This window comes from Perna viridis, chromosome 2, assembly GCF_037379345.1.
Source record: "Perna viridis isolate PV_CMFRI_1.1 ecotype Kerala chromosome 2, ASM3737934v1, whole genome shotgun sequence".
In the NCBI taxonomy this organism is placed as follows: Eukaryota; Metazoa; Mollusca; class Bivalvia; order Mytilida; family Mytilidae; genus Perna; species Perna viridis.
Genome location: NC_142446.1, coordinates 48,443,338 through 48,469,835, shown reverse-complemented (window position 1 = coordinate 48,469,835; position 26,498 = coordinate 48,443,338). Strand labels below are relative to the sequence as shown.

Sequence of the window (26,498 nt, the reverse complement as noted above, 5' to 3'; positions counted from 1 at the left end):
TTCACCAGTAACAACCCATGTTCTCAGACTCTTGCAGCCCAGGTGCCAAAACTTTACATCAAAGTGTCAATTATCAAAGACATGCAAGCATAACAAGAAGCTCCCAGGAGCTTGAATCACTCACTTGGTTCAGTTTTTGCCTTTCAATGGCAATTAACTCTAACAAGGAGTTGTCCAACAATTTTGACTCAAAGAAGACTTTGGTAGGACTTATCATAAGGATCATTTCATTGAGAGTTCCTTTCTACCTATTATAGTTTTCAAGATATTGGCTGATAACTAAAAAACATCATTTTTCACCTTTCAAGGGCAATAACTCTGAAAACTTTGATCCCATGCAGACTTTTGTAGGTCTTATAATAAAGATCATTTCAACCATTGGAAAAAATTGGCTGAACCTATAAAATGGATTAGTTATATGAGAAAACATCTGACTGACCTCTTTGTTCTATTTATAGTAACAACAGCCATGCTTCTGACAAATCAAAAATCCCCATATCAGATCTATGCAGAATACCTTCAGGACTATTCATACCAAGTTTAGTTCTAATTGGTCTGGTAGTGTCAGAGGTGAAGCGGTTTGAAAAATTGTTAACATCAACGACAATGCAAAGTGATGGCAATAGCTCACATGGCCTTTGGCCAGGTGAGTCAAAAAGCTTATGGCCAAAACATATACTGCATATCTGATTAAGCAAATGTGTTTTTTTACAAAAAGTATCATAAGATGCAACACATGCTTATAAGCAAGTTTATACTTGAAAATAGATATTTTTAAGGGTCTTTTGGTTTTTCAAGCTAAAAAGCAAACCTGGTTCAACTATGCAGATTTTTTAAACAATTTCGAAGATAATTATTCTTGCATATCTATCACACAACAAAGGTGGAGTTTATTTACATAGGTACTAACAATATATCAGAAGGTTAGAAAAATCTTAATGAAACTCCTTTCACACCTTATTCAAAAACATGTCATCATGTATGTCCCCCCCCCATTCCATGAAATATAGAAAAGGTGTAGAAAAATCTATTGAAGTTTTATTAAAAATTGAGCTTAAATAAGTAACAAAGAGACACCTGTTTATACATGAAACACAAAGTTCTATTGCAAAGATACAATTACTATTGTATACTATACTACCTACCAAGTATCAGGAGATTCAACTAAAAAGATTCAGAGGAATTGGGATGACAAGCTGTTTCAGTTGTATATTTTGGGAAATTTCTTAGCCCAACAGAACAGAACTATCACAAAAAATTTAAGGATAAAAGTTTCCAGGTAATATACACAACCAGTGAAAGAAATTAGCAGTAGACCTACGGACCAAGTCTATGTAAAATCAAGCAGGTCTATGTTGAAATTGGCTCAACTTGCTTTAAAATGTTTAGTGCTATATATGTAAAATTGTGATGGGTCGATGTTGACAAAAAATTCAGTTTCTAACACTGCACAATTACAAATGGTGTCCCTGATATCTACCAAGTTTCACATAATCAGTTGAGTAGTGGGGAGTTGTGATAACAACCTGCCTCAATTGTATATTTTTGAAAATTTCAGAAGAGTATTACACAAAATTATGCAGATTAATAATCTATTGTAATACACACAATTACTCTGAACTACCTACAAAGTTTCATGAAATTGTTTCAGCAATTTCCTAAGAGTTGTTCTAAAAATGTGAGCCTGATAGACAGGCAGGACAAAACATATCCCCCACTAAAAAAAGATAGGCATCTAATAGTAATAGACTCACTGTTATACTTTTTAAAAGTAGCATGCAAAATATATCAGGCAGTCACACTGACTCTGTCCAGAACATTTTAGTACTAAGCAGCGGTCTATTCAACCAGTAACCCTAATCTGAATGCATGAAAAGAACTTCAAATGGACATTACATGTTATTATATGAAATAAGTTGATCCGCCGTTATTTTATAAATGATTTTAAGTCAAATATTTGTCTATAGTTGGATACTAATCTAACTGGTAGATGCAGAATTGAACCAAACAAAGAAATACAATCACCATTTATTAATTTCTTAGTCATATCTAATTTGCTTCAAAAAACGTTATAGTGTATGAAATGCAAAAGTCAAGTAAAAAAAAACAAAAAAAAACGGAAAAGGTGTGTGAACTAGAAATACTGTTAGCAAGTTCACAATGAGTATACCTCCTGAGACTTTAATCATGTTAAAACCTGTAGTTTATCATCTCTTGCACAGACCTAACGATAATAATCTTTCATGCAGATCTACAAAAATGCCTAACCTTCAAATATGAACTTCAACATCTAAAGAGTGACTTAGGAGAAATTGAGCTTCTGTAAGATGTAAAAATAGGGCAACAAAATCTAGGATTGAAGATTCTAAATTCCCTAGTGGAAATTCAGGTTTATCAGCAACTTCAACATTTTTTCTTCAGTTTAACTGTGAAGTGACATAATTATATTTTGTCAAAAATTGTGTCTAGATACAATAGGCTTTCATGGCTGGAATATTTTAAAAATATTAAAGGTTAATGTTGTATAATATAATAACAATATCAGACAATACTGATATAGTCTCCACTTCAAGCTCAAACTGTTATATTTACCACAAAATTTAGATCAGACTGTATATCAAAGGACGTTTTTACTCAACTTATTTCATTATATATTTGGCTTCAGTACTGTCTATAGGGTTTGTGTTTTACAGTCAGTGTACATGTCATATTTGTCACATTAATCAAATACTATAAAGTAATTTTATTTTGTATCAATATTCATGGTTTGTCAAAAGTAAATATTAAAATTCAGTCCTAAAAATGAACTTGGTCAAATCAATATAGACACTACTTTATATTCAGTAAAAAGGTAGGCTTAATTTGTAAACTTTTTTTATTTTTTGCTGTTCATCTATGCAAAACATAAAAACTTTAGTTTAAGGAGGTTGACCTAGGGAAAGGGGCATAACTCTTGAAATCAGTGATATGTTTGTACCATATTCAATTTCACCAAAGCTTATCAAACTTTCATTTGAAACATAATTAAATCAATCAAAGTTACTTAGATACTTACATGAGATTGATGTAAAATGCTGAATACAAATGTAGCAATGATTTGCAAAAGTTGTGCCCTTTACCTTAGGTCCACCTCCTTAAAATTGAACCAAAAGGTGTAAATTCTAGCACATTGGTGAAAAACACTTAATATTACATTTTCTCCAAAACAAATGTTGGCTACATGCATTGACAACTTAAACATTTCTGCTATTAAAGCCTGAATTCGACAAAATACTGAGTTTGTTGAAGATGTAGCCAATATGTCCAGATGGAAAAACCATCCACAAACCATCCAATTTTGTATGAAATTATTGAAAGTTGCATTATATCAATACTTTGGGATGTTATTTTGACATACTAGTGATGTAACAACCCAGAAAGATTTTAATTTGGGTCCGAATTAAGTCTTTTAACCACAAAACTATGGTGGATCCTTGAATTTCTTGATTTTATCAGACCACCAGTTTCCAATTTAAATAAAACATTGGGTTTGTATTGTTGTGTTGACAAAATCACAAAAATTGTGAACAAAGAATAACAGATAGTCCACAGTATAAGACTACTCTATACCAAGGTTTCATAGCAAATATACTGATATATTATTAAAGAGTTTATTACATACATGTAGCTGTCCCATAGTCATTCTTCAATTCATTTCAGAATAATGTCTACCTAGCTTGGATTTGTAAAGACCAACTTTTCTTTGAACAAAAGCAACTTCAAGAGAATTTATATTTTTAAGTACATCCCATATTTTGAACAAGGGATATTGAAACTGAAAAAGAAACGAGCGATACTTTTCAACTCTTCTCATGAATTAATTTTTTCAACTGAATCTACAACAAAGTGTACTTCCAATGAAACCCATATAAAATATGTTGATTCTAGAACAACCAAACATATAACCAATCACAGTTAGAAACATGTACAGGAAAGGTTAATACATAACAAAAACTGTTCAATACATAAACATTTCTACACAAGACAGGAAAATGTGAAATAAACTTGAGAGTCATTCAATGTGTAAATGTGTATTATGCAAAGGAAGGGTTATTTTAAATGCATCAAATGTACAGGGATCTGAGGTAGTGAGTCTGAGAACAGGATTGTCAGTATGAATACAAGTGCTATGATAATTAGTATAAACAAGCAGTGCAAATCCTTTACATAATCCCAACAGGTTCCCACAATATTTGGAAATTACTGCAGTGTTATTTATGTGACTAGATACTAAAATTTTGCAATACAATGCAATAAAATCTCATCTAATAGAGTTCCATACAGCACTTAAACGATGTACTGTGAAAGGACATGGGGTACCAATTTTCGTGGTTTTCATGGGTAGGCCAAACCATGAAACTTGGTTCCAAACGAAAAGGAGAATCCCATTGATGTGTATACTAAAAACCTTTAAATCACAAGTTGAAAAATCTACAAACTTGTGTTTCTTCCCTTATCCACGAAAATTGATATCCACAAATTAAAGTATTTTCACAGTATTTCATAATTTTACAAAATTGAAATTGCATTTTGGACTAAAATGATGAAATCGAAGTTATAAATGCACACAACAATTTCCAAATAGAATAATAAAAATAGAATAATAAGCTGCTTTTTGATAACTTGGTATTGACTCTATATTTAGAGGTAAAAAATTATCAATCATCTATTTTTTTAAAGATATAACAACAGAACCTAGCCTGACTTCTTGGCATGTATCAATAATTATTCAACAGAATCTTAGTGTTGTATAACTATTTTTTAAAAATCAATCTTTCATCAGAACATATGTACAATTAACACCAAAGCAAATGAATAATGTAGAAAACAGAAGATAAATGTATTAATCAAACACATGCATGTATCATGATAACACAAAGTTATAGCAGAAAAAAATATGATATGAAAAAAAGACAGAAAACAAATTGCAATAATAACTTAAATCACACAAAGCAAAAAAAAAAGCATTAACACTGAATCATTAGCTCTCTGCTGTAAACGTGGAAATGTGTACAAGACACCAATATTTTTGAATACCAGGCAAAGCAGACTTGAAAAATTGCTTTAGAAATCAAGATTTTTTTTAAGAGGCATTTTATTTCCATATCTTAAAACAGCAAAAATAAGTTAATATTCATGTTTCGCACAATAGATAGTAAGGCAGATTTCATTAATGTAGGTGCAATTCTACAATGACTCAATTCCTATAAATATTCTGATCAGAGAAATCTTATAGAAATCTAACCTTGTGTAACCTAGTCTATTTCAAGCTATGTGCTTAGTCAAAAAAGTTTGCTTATAATAAATTAAATGTGCAATTGTTTCAGTCATGAGAACTGTAAGTCCAACACCCATAAGTACATGTATACAGGTACGAGACCCTAAATATTCCTAAAGTTTGAAAAACTAATACAAATACATAGCAATCATTGCTGATGACAGCTATTCTAACATTCTGTAGTCATCTATACTAACAATGTGTATGATAATATATAATGAATATGATGGAAAATATTCTTACCGTTGTTGTTAGCATGCTTATCTGTGAGGAACAAAAACAAAACATCAAAATTAAATCATAATGCAAATTAGTAATCACTCTAAATGCAAAATAAAAACAGGGCTTTTAGGAGGGGAGATTAGCAATATGCATGAATAACAAATACATGATACCATCTGGAAAGACATATTTAAACTGACAGTTTAGCTTTATAGTATTTTGATAAGGTTCTACCTTTAAACTTGTATGAGATAGACAGAAATGTGAATGCTGCAGTTTTAGCTGATGCCAAACTAGCATTCATAACATTTAATGTAAAAGCTGAATAACAACAATATACCAGTAATTTTCTACATTAATCAGGGGAAGATTCAACATTTATTGCCTCATGAACATTTTCCAATATCATAGTTATAAGGAACTAATTAACAGTTGGAATTTTCATTGCCAAGGAATCTTCTATCTTTATTCACCATCTTTTGTAAACATATTTTTTATTTAATTAGTATTTCACAATGTTGATAAAAAAAAACCCAAAAAAAAACAAACAAACAAACAAAAAAACAAAAAACAAAATAACCAAATGCTAAAATGGCTTATTTCAAGCATAAAATATTTCATTCAACTGAGCAAAGATTCCAAGGCATAATATAAATACAACTTTATGATAAAGTGTACAAAAACAGGCCTTTACCCAGTTACTGGTTCTGAGACATTTCATGGGAAAAAGGAAATAACTCCACACCAGACAGACTAAAATTATTTCTTTCCTATTTCTAAATCATTTTGAATTTCTCTACTTTTTTTAAAAAATCCATTTATGTATTTACCAAGATTAAGTTAGTTTTATTTTATAAGAACAAAAAATTGTGTTGTTTTTTTTCTATTTAAGGGTTCAAAGATGAGGTTCAAGGTTCACGACCCTCAATTTCTGGTCTAGGACCTTTGAAATTTAATTTACATGGATCTAGGACCTTCAACATTTTAAATTGAAAACTGTTGTCAATTTTTCTCAAGTGAATCATTGATTTGAATTTTGAAAAACCCCTGATTTGAACCCTCGATATACTGTATGAGGCAATCAACCAGTCTGTCTGGTATAGGAGTTATTTCCCTTTCCATGAAATTTCTGTCTGTCTTATGTGAGAGTTTGTTCATTTACACAAAAAGTAAAACAGTAAATGGAAAGAGACCTTTTCAAGTAGTCAGTTTCACAAAAAAATATGTAAGCATAAAAAAGCTGTATTCAGTAATGACATCATAATAAAAATAGAATTGTGACATCATTACTTGCCAGCAATTTTACACTTTTGATTTATTTTCAAATCAAATTTATAGGGGCTAAAAATTTGACAATGGGTATTATGAACATGCAGAACTAAATACATATGAATCTAATAAAATATGTTGTTAATGGCATGATGAACAAGACACAAGAAGACCAACAAGGTCAACTTAAATGAATATGTCATAGCACTACTTCAATTACATTTTTCATAGACAACAACAAAAATTAAGAGAGACAACTCATGCAACCATTAGTAAATACACCTGTACAGAATAGATTATATAGTGAAAAGAAATAAACACAATTGCACACAAGATATAAAATGACCATTTTACCTTCCAAGGAAAAAGACAGAAGAATTTAACACAAGAAGAAGGAATAAATCTCCACCACCAAGGTCTTTTGAGTTTAGTATAAGCAGTGATGCCCAGTCTTGTATCTTTTATCCTCTCAAATGCTACCTTAACCAAGCAGCATGAATGTCAAACAGAGAAAAATACTGAAAACTTATTTAAAATGACAGGCTGCTAACCATTTACTCCAAAGGATTAATATCTTTTATTTAATTATCTCTAGGACATTAGAAACAACAATCTTTACATTATTCATAAGCTAGGAAAAGATAAATAATATAGTTAAATTATAACAGTAGGGTTTTTGTTTGGAAGCAATAATTATAAGATAATTTTTTTAAACACAAATCTGTTAATTATTAAAACAAAATTCTATGAACAGCTATCAAAATATATCACTATTCCATTGCTAAAAGGAATAATGTTGTGAAGTACAAATGTATCAAAATAAACCTTAAATAAAGAGCTTTGCCGAGCAGAGCATAATACAACAAACAGGTAGTCATAACCCTGCACGGTTGGGGCAAGTGTGGACACAATATTAGTTTTTGATACACTTAAACATAGGGACTTACAATTCATTAAGGACACAGCAACTAGTTTGGACACAAAATTTCAAAATTCAATAATAATTTTGATATTGGACCAAAAAAAATTTTTTTTCGGGTTGTGGCCCATTTGACCCCTTATAACTAGAAAATAGTAAGATATCTAAAATCTGATTAGACAATTCCAGGCAGGGAATCCAAAAGAAAAATCAGAAAATCTAACCAAAAATTAGCTAATGTCTTGACATCAGGAAAATATATGTTTCTGACCCCACTTTCGGCCCCTAATTTCTGAAATGTTTACCCCAAAAATCAATCCAAGTCTGACCCTTGTGGTATACAATATTGACATTCTGATGTTTTTACTGGAGTTTTACAGTAGGATTCTATATATGAAATGGTTGTTTTTGCTCCTTTTTGGCCCCTTATAATATTTAAGTTATTACACACTACCAAGTGTCTATGGACGAAGATAGTGCCACACCAATATTTTTTTGCAGTCATATAAAAAAACTAATATGTAAAATATATTTAGAAAAATCCACAGATCGTGAGTTGAAGTAATGCCTCCGTTAAACCAAGTTTACCATGCATATTTTGATGTTTTGCATGGAAACTGAAGAGGAAATTTAAGCAAAACATGATGAGTCAGTGAAAATGTTGAGACATTGTACGTAGGTAAAATAGAAAGCAGGTGCAAATCAATTTAAAAAAAAACTGATACACCAAACAGCACTTGTGTTGTAATAACTCTAAGAAAAATATAATTATTATCTAAATAAAAGAAACCTAAACAATAAAATCTGATTTTGAAAAGCAGATCATTTCTGAAAATCTGTATAAAACACCTTTAAAATTATGATTTAGGAATATGGATCAAAACAGTTTACTGTGAAGAATGATATATACCGTTATATCAAAACTAATAAATAAAAGCAAGGCATTAATATATAATATTTTTTTTAAGAATTGAAGGTAATTCCTCACAAAAATGCATCTCAAACATAAAAGCCACATGAATACAATTCCTAACATCTGAAAACCCAAAAAATTAGTTAAGTGTAAAAGGATTTATTAATAATTTTAACATATATTTGTGAAACTAAAAAGCTCCATAAAAACAAATGCAATCGAATTTAGATTATACTTCTGAGATAATAAAAATTAAAAGAAAAGATGTCAATTTCATTATTACAGTTGCCAATTGTTAGCATCAATTGTATAGCAGTAATGAAAGCAGAGTAAACAGTGTTATCAACACTTAAAAAGGAAGCATGCTATAATAAAAAGTAAAACTCTTATCTAAGAAGAACTTCGAACACAACCAAAACCACAAATAAGAGCCAAAAGAAATGATTGGAAAATCAAAACTTAAGCACAATATCTAAATACTTTAAATTTACACAACCCACATATCTCAGAAAAGAACACTAAAACCATACACACACAAATACTGAAACTTAATGACCTATAAACACATGCAAGGAAGAAAATCACAGGATCATATGTATACAAACCATAGCAGGATCCAGTAATGGCTGTACATCTGACATAAATATAGTCCACCATTGCTGTAGGAATTCTTGGTTATGACCAGAGCCTGGCAAAGGATTTACCTCCCCTGTTGAGGTATTATATGGCTGATGCCAGGGCTTTGTAGCACCAATAAAATGAACTATTTTAACATTGTTTTTAAACCTAAAAACAGAAAATATTACATTAAGTCTAATTCATCTACAAAAAATACCTAAATCAAAACTAGAACAGTACAAGTGAAGTACAAAACGTTTCATCTACAAAAAATACCTAAATCAAAACTAGAACAGTATAAGTGAAGTACAAAACGTTTCATCTACAAAAAATACCTAAATCAAAACTAGAACAGTATAAGTGAAGTACAAAACGTTCCATCTACAAAAAATACCTAAATCAAAACTAGAACAAGTGAAGTACAAAACGTTTCATCTTATCCCACATATCTATCATTTTTCATATCAATAGTAGTACTATATATGTCAAGAATGACAATATTGTAATGTTTCAAAGCTAAACCTTTTCTAATAGACATATTTATATTATATTATGAACAACTAAAATATGTTTAAAGAATGTTTTAAATATAATATTTACTTTTAACACTTTTTGTAATGGAGCATATTTTTTTACTATTATTCAAATGTTGTAGATGGTTGTGTACATTGACCATTTGTATGACCTTTATATATTTTACATATACATGTATTGAACACAAAGCCAAGGTTAAATTTATGAAACATATTGACAATGAACTAAAAAATATTTACAAGTATACAGTAACTCTAATATGAATTCTGTAGCAATTACTATGCAATGGCAAGGAACTGTGAAGTGGTAGAAAAGTTTTTATTCAGTTCCCTCTGTTTTGTTAATATAAATAAAATGTCAGATATCTGGATATTTTTAGTCATAACTGCTCACAATTATGTTTTAAGCAGTCATTTCGAGGTAGAAGTGAACAAGTTGGATTTTTTTCTGTGGCAAAGAGGTAGTGTGAGAGTATGTGTGAATGGCAAACATGTTTTCTTTACATGCACAATATTTTATGAAATTGTACCTATTGACTAAACAACTAACAATTTGGACAGAAAATTCAAAAAGTCCAATATCCTTTCAGTTCACTGTAACATCACTTCTGTTTTCTCATAAGACAAAATTTGAATATCCAATGTGAATAATATGGGACTGACACAAAAGCATTATGTTAGTTCCACTAAATGTCTTTCTTTGATTTTTTTTACAATCACATGTTTTCTACTTACTGCTTGAATGCAGGGAGGTAACTGTAAAAAGCTTGAGACACAACATTATACACAAATGGTAGATGCCTTGATATGTCCTTTGTAGCCCAATCTCGAAAAAACATATTCAATAATCCTTGATCGCCACCTGTAATATTTATGTTTCTATCAAGAATTTTGTTTTTAATGACATGTCAAACTCACTCAGATTTATTGTTTTTATTCAGTATCAAAATGTCATCACTCCGGCCCCAGCATCACAAATTGAGTTAAGTGACAGAAAATTCTTAATTGTGAAGTCAATAATTTGGATGAGTTTGATTGGAGTTGCCATGGAAGTTAAGAATATTCTCAGACCTGGACCTGAAGCCACTAAAGTAATTAAATAATTAAGTTCTGAAGTCTTAAGTATAGCTTGGCCAGGAATTGAACTGCTTTCCAACAAGGGATATTCATCATTAATATGAAAATAACAGGGTTACTGCAAACATAATGGTAAATTAAGACTTTGTTCAAATTTAAAAATCACAATAATAAATGTATGCCAACATTTCTAAATATCCAGTATTATTTAGTGTCTTAGGTTCTTGTATTAAATGAGTATTATATATGTGTTTTTTTTTACAAATACAAGATGTTCAAGGTACAAACCATCAAAACTGCCTTGATCTAGTGCAAACTGCAGAATGGTATTGTATGTCTCCTCCGAAGGTTTGAAAACAAAAACACCGGAGTTAAAACAATCTGGCCAACCAGCATCTGGGGCTGCAGATAGCTCTTCTCTGTCAAATAAATCATCTACATTCTGTACAACCTAAAATGATAAGAAAATGACATCTGCTACATTTGTACATCAGTATATCTGAGGCTGATCCAGGGAAATTTGTGTCCTAGTTGGTAACACCACCTCTGCTCTCGGTAGGATATTTTTTGTTAATGTTGAGTGCAATCTGGGCAAATCAAATAAGCAAATACCACTCTGGAATCACCCACATATCAAAATTTCTAGGTCCACCCCTTGCATATGCTGTAGCATGAATAAAACTATAAACTGAAAGAATACACAATTTGTATTTCAAACTTGATACCAGACTAAACAAACTGAAAAATTGTTGTTGTTGTTGTTGGGGTTTAACGTCCGAGCAGCAATATTTCAGCAATATTCAGACAATGAACATGAAATGGATGATAAAATGAACATGAAATAATGATGAAATGAAAAATGGGATGGGACACATGGACAATGGGGTCGACAAATTTTGGCTGCCACTGGAAATAGGGAGAGGTGGGTAGGGTCGGGCAATTTAGCCTCCTGTGGCGGAGCGCAGTGGTTCCTACTCCTATCGAATACCACAGCAGGGTTCTTTAACGTGCGAGGAACGTGGCATCTTTCCCAACACGGTGCACCACTCCAAACTGAAAAGTAACATATATCTGTTGTAAGATTTATTATTAACCAAGTACCCAAAAAACGTTTAAATATGTCAAAAACTGACCAATTGATATGAATTCAAACTGGGCATATATATGGGGCCAATATGGATCAAACCTGGGTCAATACGGCATTATAACTGCTGGTCGTTTGACACCACTATTTTTAGTTAGAATTGGATTTCATGAACTTTGATCAACAGAACTAAAAGCTGCAGAAACACAAGAAAGTCTACCATTTTATACAAAAAGGATATTTCAGACTTATAAATGCATATAAACCTACATGTTCTTGGTAAAACACGAAAACAACTGTTCTACTGTAACAAATCATCTAGTTGAGTTGGTTAATAAAATTTCAGTCAATCATATTGGCCTTGACAGCCATATTGGCCCTCGGCGATGTCTCGGGACCAATACGACCACCTTGACCAATATGACAGACCTCAAACCTATAACAGGGCCAATATGAAATTACATCTTTATTTACATATATTATAGCTTTCATAGTACAATTGTACAATTATAGTATAAGACATAATATTAATTTAAAAGGTTATAACTTTAGACAGTCAAGAGATCAGCAGACCATGACTAAACACCTTCCACTGATAAACAACAGTCATACTAAGGTCACTTCCTGGCCACCAATATAACAGTTCCTATAATCACACTACTAGAGCATGGATATTTTCTACACTACATCAATAAATCCTTAATCAAGTTCCACAACGAACGTCAATATTGAGTTCCATTGATTGAAGTTTCATGATGCTGCTATGCATCAGATGTTATTATGCATTATCTTCACAATCAAATAGCATGGAGAAACTACTGCAATCCAAGTTCAGTATCAACTTTAAATTTTTTTTTTTTTTTTTTTTTTTTTTTTTTTTTTACAGTTAATGTGAATTTTAAAAACCTTTATTTTTTTTTTATCTTGCTAGGATTTTAAAATTATAGCTAACAAATACCCATAGCCAAGATGTACGTGGATATATGTTACCGGTAGATATGGACAGTGCAAATTTTAATGTCCTGTAGTAAAAAATTCAACTAGAGGCTCTAGAGAGCCTGAATAGCTAACTTGGTCAAAAATAGTCTTTTCAGCTTTCTATAGCTGGACTCTTGCCCTTACTTAATTATCCACCAGGTTTTCAAATTACAAAATAAATCTCTCATATTCATTTTTCGACTCTTCAAGGGCAATATCTAACAACTCTAATTTTATTATTGACAATCATGTTTCTTAGCATCCATAGTATCTGAGGAGAAGATTTCTAAAGCTGCAAATGTGAAATTTGGTAAAAAAAAAATCCATTTCAACTCATTCACATTCAAAGAGATTTTCTGAAAATTTTGGTATGGGTCCATCTCATCATGCTGAACAATTTTACTCCCTGCCACATTTTAAGTAAACCCAACTGCTTTTGAGTTATGTGCAAAATAAAAAAAAAAACACTTCAGGACCTGCAACTCATTAATTCGTCAACAGATCTTTCTGAAAATTTAGGCATCGGCCCATCCCATTATGCTGAACAATTTTATATCCTGCCAGACTTGAGCTAAACCCAAATTTTATTGAGTTAAAAAAAATTCTGCAATTTGAATCCTATGGTCTGTTTTTAGTAATGGTGGTCATGCTTTTTGCCAGATCAAAAATCTTGAAAAATGAAGTTTTCTTACATTCCGTCTCATAGTTTCAGAGGTGAAGATATTTGACAAGAACGACAATGACAGACAACAGGCACATAGTGATAGCAATAGCTCACATGGCCTAACTCACATGGTCTTTTTTCACATAAAAAATCTTAGTGAGTTTAATGTGACCTTCAACTTTTTTGAACTGGAATAGCGAAGAGTAAATACCAGTTTTGCTAAATGAATTCACCTACTGAATTTTAGTAGCAATGGAGCTTAAACTATGTGGTCATTAAATCAAACACCTTCACCCATGCAGTTAAAGTGCAGTAGAAGAATTTGTCTCTCACATGGAAAAAAATACCTGTTAAGAGTTTCAGTAGGTGACCACTGGAGTGTGTAATAGAATAAAAACAATTGTCAATGTTCAATTAACAATACATGTATCCTGTTTTCTCAATAGTTACAGTTCTCTGAAATTTTATTATAAATGTCATCATATTTTAGAAGGAAATAAGTCATGACACCATCTGGATAGTGTGACCATCTTGTTGCAAATTTCAAATTTTTATTTTCATGTAATCAAAGAAGTGCTTTGTGTTTTTATTTCATATTAGCTAAGCCTAGTAATAAAAATTATGCTAAAAACTGATACAGCTTTAATCATTCACCATTAAGCCAATGTAATTCCTCTTTAATCCCAAAGTTAAGAGGATCCCAAGATTTTTCATCTGAAGTTGACAACCAAGTCTTTTTCATGTAAGAAAAATTCTCCTATTCTGTAGATAAAACTCTCCAACATAGTAGGAAAAAATCTCCTACTTTCAGCTGTTTAACTGCTTGAATGAAGGTGTCTATATAAATGACCACAGAAATTGGGAAGTTTACTTAGCAAAAATGTTATTTAATTTACCTTGGGGTCATCCAGTTCAACAAGGTCAGAAGTCACAGTTAACTGACTGTAAGTGTAAGACCAAGAAAAAATGTATGTCCATTTAAGGTTACATCACATTGCATGAAAAAATAGGGTAGGTAGGTAGGTAAGTATCTTATTTTTTTTTTAAATTGTTTTATATTGACACTTACAGGACGATTTCTTGACCTAAATAGTGCTCAACTAAAAAATACTAATAAAATGTGCTAGGTTAGGTAGGGTAAGTTAACCTTGAACAGACAAGTTTTTTTATCAGACTTAAATGTAAAAGTGACATCATAATAGAAAACAGCATTGCAGGTAGGAAACTCACTCAAATTCTAGCCAGTCCTGAATACTATTTTTCAATGTATTTACTATATGGCTATATAAATTTTTGCTAAAATTAGCCAGCCCTGCTAAAAAATAGCCAGTCTCAGGCTGGAGGGCAGGCTACTATTTCTAACTCTGAGCATTGTGATATTATATCTTATCACATTTTACACTTACATTCAACTACTGATGAAAAACAAACAAACAAACAAACAAACAAAAACAAAAAAGCAAAAACAAAAAAAACAAAAAAAACAACCATTATATTTAAAAATAAAATACCAGCTTTTCATGTCAATGTACTATTTCATTCATATTCAGATCTTTACTAAGATGACAACATCTGTGGACTTTCATGAAAGAGAAATGAATATCTCTGTCCTTCACAGGAGGATTTTTTTTCTTTCATTGTTACTACAGGTGAGTCATCTGTACCAACAAGTGAAACAGACAATTGGTTTTTATGTGATTTTTAGAATACAAGAAAAACACTTTCATCAGCTCTTTAGGTAACACATTTGCTTGGAGCTCATTAAAGGATATCCACTGCTCCCCTCCCCAAAAACAAGGATCGCTTCATAACTCCTATTTTCAATCAAAGTGCTGATAGCACTGGTGGTTTTAGATTCTTGTGAAAAAAATTGTAGCATGAACAAAATTTGAAAGATTATATGTTAAATAAAATTGTGATCATACATTGCATTTTAAATACTATTAAGAACTGTCCTTCTTTATTATGAATAAACTGAAAGTCAATCTATAGAACTATGCAACTTCAAACACATTTACAAATTTTGTTCCATTTCACCAATTTCCCCAATTTTAAATCTATCCGAAAGTTAATGTGCATCTACACCAAAGGCTATATTAACAGAGTATTATCCTACAAAACAATTATACTTAAAGAAAACCAATATCAGCTTAAAAAAATAATTTCCTTAAAACAAGATTTTAAAAAAACTAGACACTTTTATCAATTTCAATTTTACTTGGTTAAAATCACTGATTTTCACTTCCTATTATAAATAGTATATATTGATGATAGGATGGATAAGTTGACTTATAAGTGTATTAAAATGAAAATATTCAACACATTTTATCCTTCCAGACACATTACTGCAAGAAATAAATTGCCTTAATGTAAATTTATTACTAAATATCTTTCAAGACCAAAAAGGAGTCCCTCAAATCATGAGTACATCTGAAGACTAGATTTTTTAAATTTTATTTGCATAAATAATAGAATATTATTCGGCTGATAAATTGAAAGAAACATATTTACTTGTTATGAAAGAGGTATTAAATGATATAAAAGGAATTACATTTGGACTGTATTTTTGTGTAATGTTCAGAAATAGTAGGGAAGTTCCTGTTTGTTTGTTTGTTTTGTTTGTTGGGGTTTAACGTCCGAGCAGCAATATTTCAGCTATATTCAGACGATAGGGAAGTTCCAATGATAGACTGGTGACATAAGGTATTTTGACCCTAAAGGATCAAAAACACAAAAAGTAAGTGATTGAAAAGCAAACAGTGCTTTTTAAAGTCTGAAAGGGAAAGTATATAATGATGGCTTCATTCTTAAAAGAAATTCAGTTTTTCATTAGATGTTAGAACTAAGAAATTTATAAAGAGTATTTACTTATTTATTTTTGAAGCCTGATTTGCAATTATGAAATCCACTACATACATTATTTTCACCATTTTATCCTCTGGTTGTACAAAAGACATTAGAATGTTTATCATAAGCACGCTGTCAAACTGTCAAATGAAAGAAATGATAATGAACAGATTGATGATATATTGCAGGTTGTCATTGATTTGGTCATGATAACTTCTCTGGCCTGACAGTGTGACAGAGTGATCACAGTCATTGAACTTAGAGTGGGCCATGCACCATTTATCACATTCCTGCTCAAAATTGTCCAACTAAAATCAAATACTTTAACAAAGAATGGCCCATTAAAATTCAGATAACATAAAAATGGCTCATTATCAAAATTCTAATCCCAATCACTGCCTAATTTACTTCACATTACTTCCATTCAAAATCAAGTCCAAAAATAGGCGAAATAGAATTCATACTCAAAAAGATGTTGTCAACCATTTGCAAGGCAATAAGTTAAACAAGTTAAATTGATGATCTACAAAGATACTTGACACTAAATAGGATTTACATGCAACTCTAGCCTTGTAGCTTAAAAAAAATGAACTTTTCTTTTAGAGAGCCTGTTTAGAACATGTGAAAGACATGTGCTTAACTACATTGATAACAAGAGGCTCCCAGGAGCCTGAATCGCTCACCTGCTTAAATTTTGCCTTTCAAGGGCAATAAATTATTTAAGATGTTGTCCAAGAATTTTGACTCAAGAAGACTTTGGTGAAGACTTATAAAGATCATTTCACTAATTGAAAGTTTCTTTCCGTCTATCAAGATATTGGCTGAAAAATGTAAAAAGAAAAAATGTCATTTTTCCCCTTTCAAGGATAATAACTCTTACAAGGAGTCGTCTGACCACTTTTATCCCTGGCCATGTGAGCTATCAAGTATGAAATACTTTCTTATGTTCATATCAGCATAATTTAACAAAAATCATCCAATATAGCCTACTCAAATATAGTACATTAAATTGGGTCAATAAACCAATCTCTTAAGGTATTTTTAAGTATTTGACCTAAACACATATTTAGAAAATCTTTTCATGATATTAGCTTTCAAGTGTCTTAGCACATGATTGATTGAACTTAAACATTGTATGACAAATGTTTCAGATCTTCTTATCAAGTTTGTTTTATAAACCAGCTCAGAGCCACTTGCTCAATGAATTATGAAAATAACAGGTTTCCACAGGAAAACTAAAAACAAAAAAAAGACTAACTAAAGTCTGCTTTCTGAACTTAATAAATCCTTCAAAATTTTGAGTTTTCTACTTACCTAAGGGAAAGTTAACATAATATACAACATTCCCAACCCAAAATTGCACTTGTCCCAGGTGACAGAAAACCCTGTCAGAGCAACAGATATTTTTTCTGACTCTAAGCATTTCAATAATTTTTTAATCCTCTACATCCTCCATGTCTTGCTATATCATGATACCCCAATTAATGCATGAAAGTCTACCAACACACCTCCAATGCTTAATGGCAGTCACAATATTTGTACTTCACCAAACCTACTGTACACAGCAAGAAATTTCTGTAACTTCCACTAGATTTAGGAAAAACAAGAAATCTGTGAGCAACGACTCACTAGTGATACCCCTGCTTTTTATCACAATATAAGGAAAATAAAGGGGTATAAAAATCAAAAGAAAGGGTTTTACTCTAAACATTTATCTTAGACATCTTGAAAATTTAACACCATCATCTTAAAATCTCTGATAAATAAAAGAATCTCAGCAAGAATGCACAGTTGCACACATCATGCACATATTCCACATACCCTCATTTTGGACACTCAGTCCAATAAAGTGATCTAACAATCTATGACTGAGGTTAGTCCATTCCCAGTAAAGTGGGTCCCATCAACAGTTGTCTATGTAAATAAATCTAAATTAATTTTATGGTTAGGCCAAAAGAAAATAGTCTCGTTTCCTGTTAAAGTAGGTTTACAAGTAAGGAAATTATTTTTTTTCCAAAACATTTTACATTGATTTAATGGGGAAACAATCTAGACTTTAAAGGTGCTTGAGCCAAAATGGCACAAAGTGTTCAAGGCAGGCACAAAAAAAGGGTAGGTAGTGAAGCAGGAAACAGACATATTATTTTTTGGTTCCACCATGACTTCATCCAAGTTCTTAAGGAAATCCATCAAATAATGACAACACTATTCTGGCAACAAGGATTTATTTTCATCCATGCCCCAACCTCAACAAAAAATTATGCTTGGCCTAGAAATGGTAAGCATGTTTAAGATTAATCATTACCATTTGAAACAGTAAATGTCTTCTGAGAATCTTTTAAATTATTCTTGAAAAGTACTTTCATACCTACGACAGTGTAACTTTTTCTACACACCAACTTATATCAATTAAGAAAGTAAGTCAGACCAATAAGTAATAAGTAATACATGTAACCAGACATGTCCATTATTCACACAGCACTACAACAGCTATTGTAGTGTTATTTGTAAAATGATAAATTAATCTAAACATACAATTGTAATACAACGTGATACTTGCTATGTCTATTTATCCAGTAATTTTTTCCATGATTTGGACATTCTGACCAAAATGAATTATATTTGTGATTGGGTCCCTAAACTGACCAGTGTTTTCTTTTATATGCTTGAGTGGGAAAAAATAAAATTAAGTAAAAAGTTCAGAATATTCTCAGATCTAAGAAATTTTGAAGTTTTGTGGTGCATAGATGGACTCGGATGTCATTGAAAAAGGTATGTAAGGACAGCTGTATGGAACCCTGTCCTATGGTTTGTTTCAAAGAAAACAGACAACTATGTATGGAATCCTGTCCCATGGTTTGAAATTGTATTCAATGAACAAATAGTGATTATTAATTATGATGTAAAGATGTTATATTTAAATTATTTTAAAGATTAAACTATATATGGTAATATTTCAAATTCCTTAAGGAGAGGATAACCAACAGGAAAATGTCAAGTAAATGTAATGGGATTTTAAGTCTTTTACAAATTACAAGGAAAAAAATTTGGAGACTCTTAATTTTCTTCTTTTAAAATATAAAATTATGTCAGATAAGTGTCCTTTTTATTAAAAATTTTTAAGAACCTCCGCCAACTTGTTTTTAAATGTTTGTAAATTAATAAAAAAACAACATAAATAACCTTTATAAAACCTTGTAAACAAAGCTCCCAGCATTAAATATTCATTATCTTGAAATCTAGTTCAGTGACCTATTTTTAAATTATAATGTTGATCATCTATATGGTCTATAAGAAAAACTAAATTAATGTACAAGAAATCAGCGAGAGGATGGCTGACTAGTGATACCACCCTTTCAATCACAATATCAAGAACATAAACAGAGTCCTCGTTAAACAGGAAGTTGTTGTCGATTTTTGAGAAAATGGATCCCACCATATGGCATACCTACAGAAAAATGTCTTAAAATTTCATGCTGCTGTGATTAGTTGCTTAGTTGTGAGTAAAATTTCAACTTACAAAAATAAAGTAAAAAAATAAACCAAGTCCTCGATTAACTGGAGGTTGTTGTTGAATTTAACCAAACATGAATTCCACCATATGGCATACCTCCACAAACATGTTCAAATTTACGCAGCTGTGATGAGTACCTGCTGAGAAAAATGCCACAAAAAAAGTGTTCCGGAAACACAGACAAGGGTAAAACAGTATACCCCCTATCTTCCTTTAGTAATGACCAGGGTTAGTAAACATTCTACTAAAAAGATTACCAAATCCGGTACTACCGTACATCATGTACTAAGTTATAGCCTTAGATTAATCCTATGAGGAATGAGCCGGCCAGCGAAAGCTAGATTTTATATAGTCTAGCTGGCTGAGTGGTCTAGGGCGCTGGACTTTGTGCAGTTGGAGTAGCCATAGATGTCATAGCAGTACGAGTTCGAGTCCCAATGAGGGTTAACAACCAAAAAATTTGCTTCACAAAGTTGACAGTTCTAACATCGTTGGGAATTTTTTGCAGACTCTTCTATGCTTGCATTCATTACCTTCCTTGTATCAATTTAATCCAATGGAGCAGTGTAGCAAATAGAGTCGACATTCTGAGATGTTTATATTTATATAACGACTCTATTCACTACATTGTTCCATCGAATCAAATTGATACAGGGAAGATAACGCTAGCATAGAAGGGTCTGAATAATTGGAAATCGTTGCGAATATATATGACGTTTAAAACAAAAAAAAAAAAAACTACAGTGCAACCTGTCAAACCAGGCCCAAAATAAAACCAAAGCCTGTCTAACCCAGCCACTTTTTTGAAGTCCCTTCATACCAGCTTAAATGTATCTTGAACCTTGGTAAACCAGACACCTGTCTAAACTGGACCAAAGAAGTTTGGTTTAGACAGTTTCACTGAATAAAATTACAAACAATTACCAATGTATCAGCATCCAAAAATACAGCTTTTTCATACATAGTCAATCTCCAGCAGTGGAACTTAGTGAATGTGACATTGAGATCAGGACGGCCTAATAGTTGTAAATTTGTAGGATCTTTACTGTCCAGTAAATCCACATCATGCACTAAATTGAATACTTTAGACAACTGGTCTCTGAAAATAGAATAAAATATTTTTCATTAAAACATTTTTTCCATACTAATTTAAGGATTTCAAATTATCCCTGGTCATAGGTCCATTGACAGAAATTAGCAGTAGACCTATGGATCGAGTCTACATAATATCAAGCAGGTCTATGATGAAATTGGCTCAAATTCCTTTGAAATGTACAGTGCGGTCTACATAAAATTATGATGGGTCTATGTTGACCAAAAATTAAATTTCTAACACTGTAGGTCCAGGACCCTCAATTTCCAATGAAGGACCTTTGAAATATCATTTACCTACCATATTTCCTTTTTACTCTTTTTGAGGATCTTTCACTTTCTTATAACAAGGTATTGTTTGAATTTGGAATTAATTTCGAAATAAGAAAATGACCAAAAAAATTTTGTAAAATTTACCCTTACTAAGGGGGTTAGGCAGGGTTAGTAGAATAACAAAAGTCAAGGAAACTTCTTAACGTCCTTCATCATGACGGCATGACTGAATCCCCTTAGTAGGGTCAGGTTTTATAAAAAATGATTTTAACTTATTTTCTTAAATCCAAAATAATTCCAAATTCATATAATATCTTGTTTTATAGAGAACCTTTCATTTAGGATACAAAAATGTTCAGGACCAGTCATTCTTGACAATAAATTTGAACCCCTATAACTTGCACACTTTCATGTCCATACATAAATAAATAATATGGTAACAAGAGATGTTAATCTAGTAAGGCCAAATAAAATATCAGGGGTTTCATTAACTTTTTGCAATGCAGGTACCCTCTGATTTGTAGGAGGTACTTTTCATCATTTTCTTTTATAAAAATGTATGAAGGTTTAAAACTTAGGAGATACCTTTCAGTAGCTTAGAAGGGTATAAGTATCTGGGACCACCTCTTAATGAAAGGCCCGAATATACATGTATATATGTGTTTTTATTACACATTTGAAAAAAATAGGGTAGATACAAATGTAGGAAGGGTTTTTTTTGGTTTTTTTTACATAAAAAAAACCAATTGTATCTATGGGAGAAACATTCTGACTTCAACAGTGCTTCCTGATAAGTCATAAAAAAAAAAAAACTTAGGGTGCACCATATTTAGCTGAAAAAAAAAACAGACGGGTAAGGTAATAGAAACACGCATACTTTTTAATTTGACCTTATCACAAATAACAATCAAATCTATTTTGTTAAGGTTAATAATGATCTGTATTTTATAGTCAGACTGTTGTTCATAAATTTGAAAAAAAATAGGTTAAGGTCCTTTTTAAATATCATTAGTAACACCCAAATTGTAATAGACATGTGATTAGCCTCGTAATTTGATTGGTCAGCTTAAGAGGAACCGAGTTTTTTTATTTTTATTTTCTTACATTTTGTAGCAAGCATTTATTGAATCTGATTATAGTTTTGCAAGACAAATACATTTTTCAGCCCCTAATGAGACTGAACTCTATTTAAACCCTCCATAAACATAATATGTCACTATGGTAGGAATTCAAATTTCAAGATACTTGCATAAAAATTTATTAAGAACATAACAAATTTTTATTGCACAAAAATATGGCACAAACAAAATCTCGGGGAAGTAATTAACAGTTTACTTCATCAACAATATTTCTGACTCTTTGCCTAGACAGACTTGTGAATTACATCACAAACATATCAATAAGAATAGGTACCACCCCCATCACATTAGTTTATCACTGATACAAGGGGCAAGGTTGCAGAAAAACACGCTAACCTCTTAGAGCTATTTACTAGAGTACAACTTGTGTCTCTGATTGAGGTTATGGTTTTGAGAATGAGAAAATCTTTAATATTTCTTTTAACTTTTTACCTTAATATGACTTGAATGGGACATTTTCAGCAGAATGTAGAAAAGGACAGGGGGTCCTCTTTATTTGTTCATTTTCTTAGTATTTTAATTGATACTTGCAACCCACACTTTCATGAAATGCACCTGATCCATTCACTTTACAAAACTTAAGTCTTAAGTTGTAAAGAATGCTCTTGTTGTGTTGATATACAAGAAAACAAATTATATATATCTGCCTTAACCCAGTCCTTTCCTTCAAAATTCTCAATAACTAGCCCGAATAATGGAGGACTGTATAGGATTCAACTAGCCCAAAACAAGAAAAGTACACATCAATATACTAGCCCAAATCAATATTTACTAGCCCTGGGCTTCATGCTAGTGGCAAAAGGCAAGCACTGTTAACCTCTTTTTTTTCCTGCCATCAGAACTGAGTGGCATTTCATTTAATAAAATGCTTTGCTGGGCAGAGTTCGATATGGCTGCAGATTTCAAACCTTGAACAGTTGAGGCAAGTATGGGTACATCATTCATGCTTATTTTGATAGCAAATGAACATTTGTGATAGGATAGGGATCTAACTATCATCAAAGTGACACATTTTTTGGCCCCTTAGTCACAAATGGTTTCAGTCAACCCCAAAAAACAATCCTAATCTTTTTTTGGAGGTATGGCACTTTACAGTACATTTCATTGATTCATTTACTTATACAAGAAGTCAACAACAGAACAACAACAGGAAAATGATTGTTTCTGGCTTCTTTTTGGTACCTCATTCATAAACAGTTCTAGTCACAACCAGGGAACGAAACTCACTCAAATTCTAGCCAGTCCTGAATAATATTTTTAAAGATATTTACTATATGGCTATATAAACTTTTGCTAAAATTAGCCAGCCCTGCTAAAAAAAAACCAGTCTTGGGCTGGTGGGCAGGCTACTATTTCTAATTCTGTCACAACTGATACAATAAATCCCAGCCTTCCTTTAGTGGTATGGCACATTGTGGTGCAATTCCATTCACTTATACAATCAAGTTATTGTGTGGACATCATGAAAATCTTTGTTTCTGGCCCCTAACAGTTCAATTCACAACACTCAAAATCAATACATGTATATGGGGCTGTTATCAATGCAGAGAAATAAATGTTGCATACTGTAATTCATTTCTGCAAGTTTTAAATCCATGAAGCTAAACAGACCTGTGAGAAAAATATTCAGTTTAACTGTTATGAGAAAAAGAAAAAAAAATATGTAGAAAGTCGGTTGATAAGGTAAACAGCACCACCAAATTACATTGCAATTATCTTGTGACATTTAGGTAATATTGGCATATAATAAGAACTGATAATTCATGAGTATTTGCACATACACAACTGCTGAACATAGGATGTCATAACCTTGAATAACAAATACTAAGAATGGAAAAAATCATATCTGTTCTTCAAAGACATGTATATTAAAATGTAAACAAGAATAACTGACTAAGCTAAAACACATGATATATTCAGGGTTCTCCCCTGGATTTTCAGATAGCACTGCATTCAGCACATGTGACACAACATTAATATGCCTCACATGGAAACGTGCCACTTTGTATTTAATGTATTATATAAAGATTGATCAATGTATTAAAAATGTACATTTGTACATTGCTGTTTATGTTTACATGAATTATTTGTAGGTAAATATTTTACCTTTTTTCTTGTTTTACAGTAATTATAACTTTAATACCATTTTTTATTCTTCCTGTTTAAACTAACAGAAAAATTAAAGATAATCTATCAAATAATGAAAGTAATTCTTCATAAATATTTCCTCTAATTCATACACACCAAGTGTTCTTCAATTTTTTGCTGACAGCAGACCCATTGGAAATTACAATTGTTCATTTGTTTAGGGGCTTTAATGGCTCATTTGAATGTGATATTCATTTGATTATGAGCAATCCCTATTAAACTCTTTTTCTAGTTCTAGTACCTTTCAATACATTTATAGATTTAGAATATTATCTAATCAGGTTCATGTAATAGACTACTCTGTTCTTAATATTCATGTTTCCAAAAAATTTCGGGAAGTAGTGTGGACTTGACCTAGTTATACCAGGAAAAAACATAAATCTTATTCTAGTTATTTAAAGTTGGCACACTAGTTGTTTTGGGTTGTTTTGAAATATTATGTTTATTCATGTAGTTTATTCATGAATCATGTTAAAAACCCCATATCATGATTTACAAAGAACCCCCCCCCCACACCTATTGTACTATTTTTAGACTTGGGGGATTTTACAATTTATTTCTTAACTAATTCCCCCCCCCCCCAAAAAAAAACGTGTGCTGTTGATACACAACACGGCAATGTAGGTACAAGATCACAATTAATTCCCCTTGACTTTTTTGTTGTATACGAATACAGTTCCTTCTTTTTTAGTGTGTTTCTTCCTGATTTTTTTTCTTTGCTGTTATAAACTTTATTGCTTACTATTTACTGCAGAAATGTAGGGCAAGGATCAAATTTACAAGGGATTTTTTTTCATTCTGTAATTTTATGTGGGAGTTGTGATGTGGTCCTATGGAAGAAGGTCAAAATTTATGACATTTGGCAGTTGTCACTTTTCATGTCTACAGGGTCTCTGAAGCAAAGTTGCTAAAAATAAAAATGATGGTGAATTTTTCTGGCATTCTTATAGAAATCTTCTTTTATACATGTTTCCACATTGATGAAGTTTTATTGAGTTTGAAGCGGTGGAATTTTTTATGTCAAGATGGGTCTGTTGAAATGCACTACGAAATTAATTGTGTCCTCATACCTGTAAACAAAAGACGGCCATTTCCTTTTTCTTTTCTAATTGTTTTGGAAGAATCAGATGGAATAAATATTGTTTGGGAATTTAATATGTTCTTTTATAAGGTAAATCAGCTTCTTAATGTTGAACACATCATATTCAACTTTGCATTTATAAATAACTACATGCTTTTGGTCAGGGTTGAGTTAATTTTTACCATGGTCAGTTTTGGTTGGTTCAGTACAAGATATTAGTATCTGATTGACACCTTCATTAAAATTTATTTGTAGCCAGGTGTGGTGACTGATAAAGAATCTTGTCCGCCATGTCAAAACTTTTATTGGCTCCAGACAACTGTAATGATATTTTTAACCCATTCATACCCAAATGATCATTTTGGCATCCTCGTCCCCAGACCAAAATTACCATTTTAACACCCTTGTCCCCAGGCTGAATTTCTATTTTTGGATGTTTTCAGAAATACACTGCCTGTGCAATGATTAATTTAGCACAGAAAAAATATTTCAAGTAAATATATAGAGTAAAGGCCTTGGGAGAACACAGGTATAGTTCAAATAGTAGTGATGTTTTTAAAGCAACAAAATTCTGTGAGTATGGCACATAACAATACATTTTCCCACTCCAAGAACCAAACCTCTGAATAAAAAGGATCATAACTTAGAAAATACAAAAACAGTGTTCTACATTGTATATCCCCCTTCAAGTCCAGTTAAGGGCATACATTTTTATGATATTAAATTTAAAATAACATTCAGTCTTTTCTTTTAAACTTACAAGAGAGCAACCTTTTGTATTGACTGAAAGTATTTTTTTTTAAATCCTTT

At 31.5% G+C, this 26,498-nt stretch overlaps 1 protein-coding gene across 4 annotated transcripts in view; it reads right to left on the bottom strand.

Annotated features, from left to right (window-relative positions):
- The window catches only part of LOC148625496 (uncharacterized), a 55,187-nt gene that overhangs the window by 23,660 nt on the left and 5,029 nt on the right, over positions 1-26,498 (bottom strand). For all 4 annotated transcript variants that reach the window (XM_088569087.1, XM_088569086.1, XM_088569090.1 and 1 more), the window contains exons 3-7: positions 20,880-21,054; positions 11,157-11,319; positions 10,527-10,653; positions 9,246-9,426; positions 5,561-5,581 (exon numbers count right to left, since the gene is read on the bottom strand). In XM_088569087.1, the coding sequence (XP_088425213.1) occupies positions 5,561-5,581; positions 9,246-9,426; positions 10,527-10,653; positions 11,157-11,319; positions 20,880-21,054 (667 nt within the window). The remainder of the gene's footprint in view (positions 1-5,560; positions 5,582-9,245; positions 9,427-10,526; positions 10,654-11,156; positions 11,320-20,879; positions 21,055-26,498) is intronic.